Consider the following 15,710-nt stretch of genomic DNA (forward strand, 5'->3'; position numbering starts at 1 on the left):
GACGATGGATTTTTACACTACGGCGTTTCGTGTCCCCTAAGTCTGCATGACATATTTTGATAAATGCAGCAACCATAGGCAATTCCACAGTTTCGCTACGCTAATGCATGCGTTATGTGCACAATATAGCATGTAGTATCGAATCCCCATTCAATATAGGCATGTGGGTCGTGTTTTTCTTCTACTATATATTATAATAATGTACAATGCGTAATTAAACCTCATTAGAAATATGATGTAGATTTTCCTCAACGATCGATCTAAATAATTGGAACAATTTTGTGTTATAGTATGTTTATTATACTGATAATATTAACATAACAAATAAGCATATTTGTCTCTAAACAAAGCTGTTTCACCAAATTCACTACTAAATATTCCGAGCAATAACTAATCTAATCATGCAATATACATAAGGCGTCATTGGTGGTGCACTACTATGTATTACTCACGTGTATGACCTAGTGATATTTGTCGTATAATATTATTAATATTAAGCTTGTGTATGGAAAGGAAATGTTGTTGTTTAAAACGATATAACGTTTCCCCTCTGTTACAAATGCGGATGCTAAACGCCGTAAAATTGAATGCGACAGGATACAAGAAAACGCCTCTAATAATCCTGATATTGACTTATACCCATTACGAGGATCAACACAGAAATTTCGTAAATAGACACATTAACGAGCAAATACGTTTAATACAAATGAGATGTTGCGATAACTTATTTTTTTCATGTTGTTATAAAGTTATTTTTGGCTACTTTATTGTGGTTTATATCTATTGGTCAAGAAGATACAATTCCTAGCATTTTAGCTACTTTCGAAAACCACAATTTGGTTCATTGATACAAATACAACCTTACGAGATTGAAAGTGTTCTCCAAAACCTAAACTGCAAATTCACATGTGCATACCAAAAATAAATCTTCTGAATACAATTTACATAAAAGCCACTATTAAAAGATAGCAACCGCTCATATCAATTTCACATATTGTTCTTCTCTCCTTTGTCACAAATCATAAGTTATTTATCCGAATGAATTCCTTGGCTTTGTCATCGTACAATCTTTGTCAATTTTGAATTTCCTCGTAAACAAGTTGATCATTGTTCAAAATAATAGCACAAAATTGAAATATTACACTCAAATTATATGACAGAATGTTGTATGTCTAGTATAAACAGTGTATCTCCTTAATTTACGATTTTTCTACATCATTAATTCGCTAATTGAACAATTTTAAAAACACATATGCATGTGTATTTTCCTATATCAAAAATATTACTATCTTACATTGCTGTAGATACATGTTCATTATTGGAGAAACAGAACAGAAGTTTTGAAAAAAAATATTATTACATTAACTTATTTATACCAAAATCTTTCAACTGATAACTCGAATATTTGTTAAACTCCCAATGAATTTAATCTTTGAAGAAAAATGAAGCTGTTACACTTGTGCTAAAAATTAACTTATTTCCCTCTTTTTGACAACACTCATTTAGCAGATACTCTCGTATGGTTTTCTTTATTTTAGGTGTACATGTTTCGTTAAACTTGTAAACGGTAGTTATGAAATCCATCATGTGGCAACCTGCTTGAGATTCTTCATCGAAGCTTTCAGTGACGTCAATCCGATATTCGCTACTTGTATCCTTGTTTCGGATGTTCGGCACTCTACGTTTCATAATTTTCTCTATGTCAGAAGTTCCAATAAAGTGATACAACGGGTCTTTGTAGTACTGTCCAATTAGTGAAAGCAATTTCATCCTGTTACCTAGTGCAAACAGAACGCATCGATTAAGTTTGTTCAACATTTCTATGTAAGTTGTAATACAAATATAAGGTCATTAACAAAAGGTATGTTGGTGGTCAATGTACAGTGAAAGTACTGTACAAGACATTACATAAAATGCCAGTGTGTACGAGGTACAAAGAAATATAGTATGTTATTTAGGTGCTACGAAAACTGCGTAGACCTGTAAGGAATTTAACTCGCGTTGCAGATGTACATTTACACAGTAGAGATACCAGGTTCGATCCAAAAGAGTACACACTTGAATTAATCACAAATAGGCTACTTTATTACTTTTCAGCCGAAGTCAAAAGTCTAATAACAATTACTTACACCTTTTTTTAAAAATAATTAGGCGTTTGTTATATATACCAATAGCTACAGGCTAAAGAACAAAACAATAACCCTTGAAAGAAGTGAATTTCATGAAGATCAGACAAACTTGTGGCATTCGTTTGAATCATGGCGTACATGTGTCATATGATTACACCATGAAATAATTAGAACAACGTACATGAATATTGTGCTACCAGAAATTCACAGTGTACTTTACCCAAATAATGCATGTTTCTTTTGTTGGAACTATGACACAAGCTCGAGGTAAAAAAAATGCCAATGCGAATGCAATACAGGCAGCTCTTGAAGCTGCATTTAGGTACTTGTTGGAGTACATAACTGAACGAATTATTGAAGAATCACACCAGATTCTTCTGATATGCATTATCCATCTCGTGAATAAAATAAACTGAATAATTGGGATTTCCACAAGTTCAAGATGTTTTGACAAGAATGTTGATGTACCATCTACTAGCAAGACATGGAGAATATTATCTATTGAATGCGATATAATATAGGGTATGAATAATGGTAAATACTCTTTGGAATGTAATTATGGTATTTGGCAGACAGAGTAGTAATATTGATATTGTGGATATGAACAGATTTGGGTATTTAATTTCTCTCTACATGGTTATAATATTCCATGTTAATTAAATAGCACGTGGTATCGAAACGCATCTGATATGCAAAACAATCCATAGACTTATGATATATATGACCGATGAAGTTGGAGAGATGTTTTATAATAACAAAAATATTTAAAACACATCTTAGCATGACTGACTGATGTGAATATAATAGAGGACTGGAAAGGTATATGAGGATAGTGGATTAGGGAAATTTGATGTTGAATCTAAAGTATTGGCAAGTGGGTCAATATACGTCATGAATGGAAAACATTACAATTGCATTACATTACTTGTCAGGACATCATTAGATGTTCCAAAACGACTGTTGGTAAAGTCATTCAATGATCATGTAAGTAAAGATATTGGTGAAGAGGAAATAAAGTTAATATCCGACATGGCAAACAAGCCAGCTTGGCATCTGTCATTGGAAACCTAATGTGGAAGGCCTGGTTACAAAAATAAGATGTGTATAAGGACATATGTTAAAGGCAAAACAACAGTACTGTATTTGGCAGTGTATGAGTTTCACTCACCATGCACAAGCAGACTATCTGCAATCATCAAATCAATCTGCTTGCATTGAAAATATTGAGAAAAGCTACCATAGCAATCTTACTACATCAGGGATAACATCACCGCTCAACCACGTTAGTGCATGGTGAAGACCACGTTTATTGATGAACTTTGGTGCGAGCAATACTGCTAGAGACGAAAGCCATACCAAGCAAACATCTTATTATGCGAATGCGAGCTCCATGTAAATCATGTGTGGCATTGTATGTTTGACTGCTGTGCATTCTTGTTTCCAACTATATATGAATCTAAATATATTGAAAGAATACACATTATTAAAGGTCAAATATGTCATTCTTATGCCAATTTTATCAATTAACTTTTAATAAGCTATTGATTGCAAATAATGCCTTGGTATTACTTTTCAGGAAGAAGCCAGCACCAGAAACACTCTCCCAGCTGTTATATTATATACTGCACAGATTAATGTGCCATTATAATGCAGTCAAATCTCGCTGAACTAATGTTGCAGACAAACAGAGGATGTTTAATATCAGTTCAGCGGCATAGGCAATTGGAAACATCTGTGCGTAATGGCAAGGTGTCCAACAAAGAAGCATTATGCAAAGAAACCCATCATTTGGTCATATCATCACAAGATTAGATCAACATATAAACAACATGTGTGTGGCACGTTACACATCGAAGAGTGGAATCAACCTAAGTTGGCTTCCACCAGAGCAATCTTCTTTGAGAATACGTAAAAACTATCAGTTTGTCATTGGAATCAAAGCTTGAAAATGGTCTTAATTGTTTATACAAAAAGACAGATTTCACTATGACTGAACTTAAGACCAAATGCCTCCTGAAATACGGGTGGTTTTGTACTGGAGCAGGGCGATAAACAAGAAGGTATTAGTACATAATGCAAGAGAATACATTTGATGATGATTTGATGTATGATTTTTCAGACAATAATATGTGAATATGTATATTGTTACTCCAAAAAAGTGATCAAATTTTGTGATGATCCGCTGATAATAATAAAAGCTTCACAAGTTTTAATACTAATCCTTATATGTATATTAAGATATATAAAATAGGTATTTTAGAGATTGAATGTATAGTAAATGTAGAATTTATATAGTATAACAAAGCTCTATGCTTAACATTCATTTTTTTAAATGTATAATAAATACACTGTTTTGTTTTGTTAATTTTGGACTTGTAAAATTCACTAAACAACTTTTGTAAAAATCCACGTTATTTCAACTTACCATCACACATTGTTGACAACAATATTCCACCTTTAACAAGACTGTTATACAATTCAATCATAGTATTTTCTACATCTTTAAAATGATAAGCAGCATGTGTTGCAACAATCAAATCATAGTGTTCTGCCTCACTTGTCTCTAAATATTCTTCAATGGTAATAGCGTGGAAGTCAAAGACAACATTCTTCCATTTATCTTTGTTATACTCCACCAATTGTTTAAACTGTGCAAGTTTGTCAACAGCAGAATCAACGGCTATATATCTGATAGACGGGTGTTTAGTCAGTAAGTTGTCTATGATTGGCTCATCCGACTCTCCTACAAGTGTTTATGATACAATAAATAAATCATTGCCACTTGAAGGAAAATTGCTATGCAGTTGGAAATGGATGTGGCACAAAACCATTATTATAATTCGCGGGGTTTATATTATATTACGCGATTATACAATGGTAAAACATTTAAATATGGCCAACACTTTACACAGAGTATCTACAAAAATCAGCATCATGTAATTTACTACTGGAATCATTTACATTTTCAAAGAAAACGGTTGTTCAATTTACTCACGAAATCGTCGAATATCCACAATAGAATTGAACAATGTCACGGCGTTTATTTCCGTAAATTGAAGTAAGCAATGTGTTGGTAACTAGAAACGCGTAGAAGCTATTAAGTAGCCATGCATCTAATTGATGTTTTTATTATTGGGTACATTCAATGATCTGCGGCAATATGCAAACAGTAATACCATTTGGCAAATAAAATACTTTCAAATTGTGGGACAAATTAGTAGTCTATACAACATAATTATGACTTGCCATTTCCACATCCGACTGCAATCACCTTCAGGTCTTTTGTTCGATCCAATTCCAAATCCAGGATAACTTTTATATCATACGCCATTTTATCGCTATCAACAAAGTATGCTTTACTTTTATATTCTTCAAGGATGGCATGGTAATAAACGAGGTCATGAACGATAGTTTTTATTGGCTCCGCCATTGCTACGACACTTGGAAGAAAGAAATGAACATTAATTTCACTTAATATAACCAACCAAAAGAGATGGAAAGAAGTAACCACTGCTGATAGATCGGACACTACAACTACTAACAGCTTAATGTATCAAATCACAGTTGATTCTTATTTCAAATGAACGTTTGATGGGCATTCAAACTAAGGACAGTGCGATAGTAAGCCAATGTTTCTATGTTGTTTTATATCACCTCAAACCTTGCAAATAGAGTTGTGCATGGAATCCTGAGACGAAACAGTGTGCATTGCCGTGTTTTAACTGTCATAAAGGTGATTATACTCTGGAAGGACAGTTGGAATCTTCCAGGTGTGGCTGTGACTTAAATAACAAAGAATATACTGACTGATATACTGACTGACTACTTCCAGTGCCTGCATGTCATCGGGAGACAGCTACAAACAAGACCACATTCTGATTGGCTCCTGTGGAAACCCTGGTGGTGTACCTGAAACTGGTACTGGCGTTGTATTATTCTGTGTTTTGTTTCTTGTAAATATTTTGAGAAGTATTAAAGCCAAGATTTTTAACTTGCTATTTTGGTGTGCGTGTCTTGACTACCCCAGACTAGCAGTGAAAGAACCCCTTGTCCAGGGCGCATTATGTGGGTATCTCTCGCAATATCAACAGGCCTCACACTGTGACAATATGCTGCTCGGTCAAAATAATAAACTCTGATGCGCTGATGCTACTGAATTACTGCATCTTAGCCGGGCGATTGTAGAATGTCATTTACATCATTACCCAAACTGTAAACAGTTATGTTTGCTGCCAATTCCCTGCAATTTGACAATTCGTTGTCAGTCCATTTAATATCATTCAATTTCAATGTGAGTTTGCAGTAACTATCTATATTTCCTAATCTGTTGATTCCAACCAGTAACAATATCATAGATCAGTAGAATAAACTTGGAGCTATAGGATATAATGAAGTTGCCACGTTTATGTCGTGGTATGTTACGAAATAACATACACAAATAATTAATACGTACGATTTATAAAAAAAAAATATTTGGTCCAGGATTTGTAGTCACATGCATATTTTTAAATTGTTGCCAAATTGCTAAAATACAAACTAAATATTTTTTAAATCGTAGATTATTGTTGTTGGACTCTGATGTTTGTTTTGCTTTATGTAGAGGGATTATGAAGCTGAAAATGCTTAATTCTTATTTCCCGTGAAGTTGCCTTCCTCTGCTCAGTGAAAAAAAAACATTACATTTTATAATGACTTTCAAAATTCGTAGCACGTACAAACAATTACCAAAATGATAAAAACAATAGTGTACCAACGAGGTAATAGTATGCAATGTGTCTTCGAACAGCCTCTATAAAAAGACATCACTATACGTAATCCTAATTCGGAGCACAGAATATTCTATTTGTATGTTATATCTTGTTGTTTGAGACGGTTGTGTTGATTGAACTAATACAACTAACATACAGTATTAATACGACCAACAAACGTTGTGGGGGCAATTATTATGCACAGACCATAAACATTAAACATTAAACCGGGATTTATTTTGTCTTGGTGCGCAGGTAGCATAGATTATAATGAATTAGGTAAAAATAGTCCATGTACCATCGTTTAATTCTACAATACTAAAATAAAAACTCACAAAACCCAACAGCAATTTTCGAGTATTGTAAATGTGTCATGTGTTGGCTGTATTGTTTGACATGTACCACCATATAGTATTACAATATGAAAACATTAAACCCTATAGCAAAACATACACACACATAAGGCTTTATATATACTCCAATATCCCTGCATTATGAATTATAATGGCCTAAATTCAAGGTCTTGTTGTACTATTGTTTTCTTGTGTAACATGCAATACACAAAATTAGTATAATTGTTTATATATAATAAACTATCTGAAGTATTTGAAGTTCATGATGATACCATAAACACTCCGAATGAGAATATTTGTTGTGTCCAATATCTCTAATCTCATTGTATTATCAGCTTGATATAAACGTTGGGGGACTATTGACAGATATATCGCCATATTAACACAGTGAATATATATTCGATAATTCCAATATAGAAATATTATATTATAACTTACATATTACGTTGAACAGCTATATACATTAGCGCTGCGGTGGTTACGATGATGGTGATGGTCAGGAACAGACTGAGATGCCGTTTATATGGGAATATATGCTCATTATAAATGCAAACCGACGTATCTTATGAATATTCATGTGATCGTGATCGTTATTTATAGAACGGTTATTGCTGCTACTGACAGCATGTGAACCAGTGTGACATGCCGGAAAACTAGATATTAGAAATGCGCACTAAAAACACTGACCATAAACATTACCGATGTATACCGATCATTGTCACTGTGAATGATATACTTGACTCACTATTGGAAGTGAAAAAGCAGTATTTTAATTGTATGGCACAATAAATTGTTTTGCTTTATTTTCCCGGGTGTCCCGGCATTTGGAATAGATTCTAAGACATTCAAAATTTGTTTCAAAAACCCAGTGGTATAGATATTAACTTCTGCTGTTCATATAAAAAAGATCAAACTGATAAAAAAAGCTATCCATAGTCTAATGCGACACATCACTACTCGAAAAGAATGATTTATTTAACATACATAGTTATATGTGCAAACGTATTTCCCTAGATGTGATGGCAGAATGCAAATTAATAAAAATGTTAAATTAGTATGTGCTGGTGGTGATCTAAACTTAACAAGTCATGAATGACACTAAGATAGAGAACACTAGTTTATGAGCTTACAATGACTGATGCTGTTATCTCTTGTACAATAGAGACATACAACGAGAACAGGTTGGAAAATCTGTGTTGCATGTGGCATCCTGCCAGGCGTCCTCTGTCTTTAGTCACTTTTGTCCTATTTAAAGTCAGGTTCATTTATCTTGGAAATTTCCAAGACTTCCGACATGTAATCTCGGTTAGGTGATGTATTCTGTACAGGTGGATCTCCCTTCCTCTAGCATATTTTTATGAGGTTCTAGTGAATGATAAAAACGAAATGTAATAATATGGTCAAAACTTAATCTTATAATAATGCAAGTTTTAATTATGCGTGGTGGGTGTGAAAAGCAGTGATAATGTACCCACCGGTGGTCACCAGATACTGTCAGGGGATTTAAAATGTATCAACAATCAACATAAGGTGATGTAGTTAAAATATAACTGCCACTGTAGTCCATTCCTGGACATATCAAGATTGTTCGCCCCATAAAAGTGTCTGAGATGATGTCATCTTAATCGAACATCTGTTCTTGTCTGTTAGTTCATGAAGTGATATAACTGTCTTGGCAATTTGCAGGAGGGTAGCCCCAATATCCTAAATATTTTACTTCTTCACAGAACTTATTCAGCCTCCGTTTGGGTCACGTGTTTCTCAGGCCATCGAGATATATCAGAGTTTTCAACTGCAATCCAAACATCACGCAAATGACACCACTCCCCAACTGTGCAGCTGCTGTGCGTCAGAATACAAATTTTATTTCAAACTACAGCTTCATAAAATCTCTATCTCTGTCTGTTTCTCATTGCAACTTCACCTATTTCTTTGGCAGGCATAATGTACAAAAGTGAATTTAAAATGAGCCACTAACAATACAGAAATACAATAGAAAATAAAGCACAGAAATACCAACATGTGCACTTTTCCGTTTTTTTTAATATTTTTTTTCAAATCTACCTATAAACGTCTTTGTTCTGCAAAATTTAAAAGTTCTACTACAAGTTATTCAAATAAAACAAATGTTATTGTTTTTAATGGGTTAATTTGCATACAGCGTTACTTGCGTCATTTTGTTGCTTTCTGCGCCTGCGCAATCCAACGTACGATTTTTATTATTATCACATCTCACTTTTGTTACGGATGATGTGATTGGTTGAGACTCGATCACATGACATTGAATAAAAATTGCCCGCTAATTGGATATTATCACATGGATGTAACAAATTGTCGTTCGCAACACTGGTGCTGCTCCGGCCGCTGTTGTTTTCGGGATTGCATTCGTGATTTTGAAGGAACTTTAGTCATCCGAAATAGACAGTGAACGTGTCAGAATGGATATTAAGTAAGATACTTTGTTTTGATGTGTAGGGTATTTTTTATATGAAGCAAAACAACGCCACTGAAACGTTGCAGCCGGAGTCGCTGCAGAGCGTTCTACGCTGTGAGCATTTGTACGCGTTCCACGCTAATGCTAGCCAAAAATGCTCTAAAACTGTGTGGCTTGAGAATAGGTGTGATACTTTAGTGAGAAAGTGATTTCAGTCACTTCCACGGCATGATCAAATAACATTTCAAAAAAGTTATTCTCGATAATATGACTAATTCACATTGCTGAAACACGGTTACTAAAAAGAATATTCGTATTTCGTTTTTTTTTTCTCCAGCAAACAATGTATGTATGTTATTGAGTAATCTGAAATTTGCTATATTAGATAAAATAAAATATTGCATACTTCAAATATAAGTGTTGTTATTTTGTGGGAGAGTGGGTGTGAGTGATGTATGGTAGCTGTGATTGTCATGATAGATGTCTGCTCGATCTGATAAAATAAATAACACATCGTTATTCGGGCAATATCACGATTTGTTGTCTGCCCTCGGGCTGTTGGTCATGACCATAATATAGATGATGCCCTCGCGCTCGGCTCTGGCATCATCAATATTATGGTCATAACAACCATCCCTTGGGCAGGCAACAAATCGTGATATTACCCTCACAAGCATGTGTTATTATTTAAAAACATACGTTTTTTTGACAATGGCTTGTGGAATAAAAAAAAGGAAGGGTTCGACGAAGATGAAAGTTTCCAATCCGATGCCGCAAGAAAGAAAGTTGTGGCTGAAAAACAATCATCCGGGTGAGATCCAACAACAAGCAACAGGTTACAGTAAAACACCGGACTCTGGAAGTAGTATGTCAGATATATTTTCTCAAGTCCGAATAGGAACACAATGCTTCAACTGAAGAAAACACGCAACCATCGTCCGCATCGGCCAGTAAACTGGTGTCTGCAGACATAGATCCACCCACAGAAACAAGTTAAGAAATTATTCGAGTGATAGGCGTCCATCCCCTGAACAAATGTTTACAGCAGGTTGTGGTATGCGCACTATGTAAAGTGAGAACTTTGACGTTTTGTGAACGATCTCGGCAAGGATGGGACAGTCAATTCGCATTCATCTGTTCTAACCATGAATGTGACCAAGCTGCGGAGTTAACATCTTCGACCAAAATTGATAAACACTTTGAAGTCAACAGATTTTATTGGGAATATGGGCAGTTGGCAGAGGCCGTAGAGCTTTAATATAATTATATACTAGTTATGTCAGACTTCCGCCACCTGTTTCGGATCACCCTTATAAGGAACACTGTGAAGCCCTTGCCAACAAGATATTTTTTGAATGAATTCAACGCAGCTGCTAAAGAAGTGCGAGATCTGAAGTTAAAAAACGGCAAAATAGCCACTTCGGACGAAACGGTCAACATTGCTGTGTCAGTTGATGGTTCTTGGATATCAAGAGGTTTCGTCAGTGTCATTTCCGTCGTCACGGGTGAGTAATACCATTGTCAATTAATCGAATGTTTAATTTCCTGTGTCCACTTTAAATATACGTTTCAGCGTGGCAGTAAAAAAATGGTTTCAGCATAAAAAGGTGTTGGCAGTTGTGATATATATACGTTGTGAATTAGCACTAACACGTGGAGAATAATATTTACAATACAAATTATAATTTGACATGTTCAGAAATTTTGATTTTCGAATGATGAGTGTACATTATAATTCCAGCTTCTTTTTTTCAGGCAAAATGTTAGACCGACACATCATGTCAAACAGTTGTGTCCAGCGCAGTAAGTGGGAATATAAACATGAAGGCATGAAGTATGTAAAGTGTTATTTACAGCATGCACCATGTTGTACTATGAATCATGACGGTTCCTTGAAAAGTATGGAGGCTGCTGGCGCTTACATACTATTTTAAACAATCTAAATAAAAAATCACAATTTCAGGTATTCACACTATTTTTCGGTAAATGGCCAGTTTCCTGCATTTTATTTCATTGTATATAATGTGCATGTATATAAAAGGATTATTGAATCGGCCAGCAAACAGAGTTAAAAGTCTTGGGCAAATGTTCCATGGTTTTTATTTTTAGCATACAAGCAAAACAAACTTCTGTTTACGCACTTAATGGGAATATGTGTACATGACGAATTAAACAGTCATATTATTCATAGCTGCATGTCAAAGAAATATGTTTTTGACCATTATATATATATATATATATTCTAGTTTTTCCTTACTTTAAAATTAGGTAAAAAGTTGGATGATGAAAAACAAGTTTGACAGGCCGATCAAGGTTGACAATGCGTTCCAGACTTTCCATGGTGCTGCAATAAGGCAAAATAATGGTTACTTATTAGTGCTGTTGTTTGGCAGGTAACATAATATTTCACACAGATTTAAACACTGTTTTCTTGAAAACTAGTTAGACTGGCATTTTTTATATTCAGCATTATGTTTAACTGTGTTATGTCAAATCAAAATAACATTTTCAGCATTTCCTATCAAAGAAATTGCTACCTAAGATACGTTTTCTGGAGGAAAAAGTTTAGTTTAGATAAACAACACCGTTTTGGTTGACAAAATCAGTCCCAAGTTTTCTGTTATATAATTCATGTCACTACATCAAGTTTTGCAATTTCCATGTTGTCATGCTGGCAACAAATATGCACACGTTAATTAGTATCACATTTTCTTTGTATTCAGGGAATGTGGCAGCCATGAGTAAACAAACACAAGCTATTTTGAACCATTATTCTAGCTCAAGTGAATAACCAAATCATGGAAACTGGGAAGGATGCAGTTGTTGCAAGTGTACATACATGCCATTACAGACGCCCGAAGCACCAGCAATCGCCAATGTAGTTCAGCCTGTGAAAAGCAAGTTGAAAGACGAAAAGGTGCTGGAGGGAGTCAAGCATGGCCTCACAAATCCAGAATGAAAGTCTCCACTACTAGTATGTGATGTGGGGCATGCTGCCAAAAGACCGAAGGCATGGGTCAAATGAGATATCCCTTGGGAATAATGTGAATGTTTTTATTTTTAACCATGGACAGCTGGCTGCAAACATGGCTACAGAGCTACATGTTAATGCACTGAGCCTGTTAGCATGGATAAATTTGGATGTCATCAGAGTAAGGGATTCAGAATACAAGTCCACCAAATAGGTGAAAGCTCAGCGAAAAACAAACAAGCGACGAAGGTTGAGAAAACCCAAACAAAGATGACAAGTACAATCTATTTATTTATTTACATGTATTTATTTTGATTAACTTGAAGGGTAAAATTTTTTTACTATAAGCTATTATTTATTCTAAAAAAATCATAATGGTAGCAAACAAAGACAAAGTGGGCGAAATACGATCTATGTTAGATCCTACACACGTTCGGCCTCCATTTTTTCTTGCCAGACGTTCACCAGCTTTCTAAAATAAACTAACTAGCCTGGCATTCATTTTTTTTAAATCGCAAAAATAGGGGACGCCGGCGAAATTGTTCAAGCAACCAAATTTGGATTAGCATGGTAATAAATAATAATAATAATAATAATAATAATAATAATAATAATAATAATAATAATAATAATAATAATAATAATGTATTAGACGTAATTACGGTACATTTCATTTTTGTTTGGTGAGTAATATAGTTAATAATCCAATAAAATGTGGAGTCTTACCCCGCTCTTTCAAACTTATCGATGACTTTCAGTACCAGTTTTGGGTCATCGTGGTTTGCGGAAAAATGCAAATGTTCTACAATTGCTGGTCCTTACAATGAGTGAAAACGTGTGTTTATTGGATAGCAGATCGACACCTCAACCGACCAGAAAACAAGCCTTCAACTTCCTGTCGCAAAACCAGCAACATGGCAAGGAAGATGCAGTTTTTCACACATACACTAAACTGTGAACAGCACGTTCAGGCACTCTCGTGTACAGTAATATATAGTGAATTCAACACATTTTATTTATACATTAAACTATTTTACCGTGCCGGAGATCACAGTATGGCGAACTTCGCTGAAATGTTATAATAGTTTGCCGATCTCGTTATATATGAACAACGATAAATTACCATATATAATAAATAACAAATCAGTCAATGACTTACTGCATGAATGATTATTCGATGTAGCCGGTGGCGTTTCGATTTTGTCAATCATGGATCCCTCCGCCAGAAAACATATTTTCCTCCGGTATTGTGTACTGTACTTCTTTCGACTTTTTTTATTTCTTTCTTTGTGAACGTTCTCATTGTTATCATGAACAGAGCTCACTAGCTGTAGGCCCATAGCTACTTGCGTGGGCAACACGCATTCTTGGTCTTGTAATTTATTTAGAATAAATATGACACGTGATTTCGGCTGCACGCGTCTTGCCGTAGCTGCGGTTTCGTAGCTCTATTGCGGGTGTCAATTGATTTCTGCCTTTTGATTTTTATTTGGACGTCTTTCTGTTCGTTTCATACTGTCAGTCGAAGATTGGTCAGACACCAAAGAGTAAAATAAAAATACCGCCTGAACATAGGGTTATGAACCGTGCTCAGAAAGCAATAATCGTAACCCCAAATCGGAAGTTATTTTACCTTTTAGCTATAGCAATTTTGTATTGGAAAAAAAAACATATAAAGCAAAGACACATGGAACAAACAAACAGAACGATTAAAAGCAATTATTAGTAACAGGAAATGCCAACTTCACCACGCGCCGTGAATGACCCACAGGTCAGAGCCATATGTTACATATCAAACCTCAATCGCCGACAAAGGAGTTTGACACGGTCAGCTGTCATCTCCTGAATTTACATAAAGACCGCCCCTTTGTTGACACCTTGGAAAATAGCGGATCTATTTATGGCTCAAAGCAGCAAATATGTAGTTGTGTGTGCCTCGATTCCGGGTATTTCTATAAGTTACACATATGTAGCGAATGATTCGTTTTATAATTTTTTTTTACAAAATGGTAATTATCTCAGTTTCATTTCAACTTTAAAACTATTTAACTTTTTGACGTTCATTTGTTTTCAATGACATTTTAAGGGTTAATTATTTAGGTCTATCCTAAGTAAGTGGCTTCGTTTGCTTTCAATGTCGTCACTGGTACAGAAATAATAGAGATGACAATTAGCGGCTCTGTTAATTGTGAACGATTTAAGTGTGAATGTTTCAAAGAGCATTGTATAAACACATTTCAATGGAAACACTAATAAAAAGGCCACTAACTTTTAAATAACTGTTTTTAAATCAAAATCAGGGTATGCTTTGAAAAGTTAAATACAGTACATTTACACTGCATGCAATAGTGTACGCCCTACACTTTCTAATATATTGAGGGCGTATGTTATGTTTACATGCGTATAGAGTATTATATTACGTATAAACGGTAGTTTATTATGGTCGTTTTTTTTATAGAGGGCGTACTTCCCTTTTCATTGAGCTGCCATTCATAATAGGAACAATTCTTGAACGCCTTGGATTAACAACTTTGTTCCAACGATTTGTCGACAAGAAAGTTGAAGCCGAAACTGTGTTGTGTATGGCAGATGGTGAATTAATCATTCATTTCATGAATTAGTGTTATATAAAATATTGATAAATGTTTTAAAAAATCCATATTACAGCAAGCTGAAAACGCATTTAGGAATACATGGCAACAATTGAATAACCTAACGTGTAAACCACTAACATGTTTTCTTCATATCATGACTAAAACGGAGTCAGTATACAATCTCCATGGAACACGATACAAAAAAAACCATTGGTGGCGATTAGCACAAGTGTTGCATAACACCTAAATAACAAATACTATGTGATTACTATTATGCATTCTATTACTACATTTTACTCTCATCGTTCATGACACTGTTGCTAACAGTCTATCAAAACGGAGAACTGATTTACAAGTGTCTTGTTGTAGATCAATGAAAGATTCATCTTTTTTCACATCTAGTTGTATCAGAAGTTTGTTCACATTTTCTACATCAGCCTTTTAGTTATACATATACTAGATGGGAGACGATTATGTTTGT

The 15,710-nt window shown here is 34.8% G+C and overlaps 1 protein-coding gene across 1 annotated transcript; it reads right to left on the minus strand.

Moving 5' to 3' along the window:
* Positions 1-277: 277 nt before the first annotated feature.
* Positions 278-5,378, minus strand: LOC144344211 (carnosine N-methyltransferase 2-like). Its single transcript, XM_085498807.1, has 3 exons — positions 5,372-5,378; positions 4,555-4,872; positions 278-1,778 (listed from the first exon to the last, which is right to left on the minus strand). The coding sequence occupies exons 1-3, from the start codon at positions 5,376-5,378 to the stop codon at positions 1,426-1,428; spliced, it is 678 nt and encodes a 225-aa protein (XP_085354933.1). The 3' UTR covers positions 278-1,425.
* Positions 5,379-15,710: the final 10,332 nt, after the last annotated feature.

Source organism: Saccoglossus kowalevskii, chromosome 5, assembly GCF_978046115.1.
Source record: "Saccoglossus kowalevskii chromosome 5, keSacKowa6.1, whole genome shotgun sequence".
NCBI lineage: Eukaryota > Metazoa > Hemichordata > Enteropneusta > Harrimaniidae > Saccoglossus > Saccoglossus kowalevskii.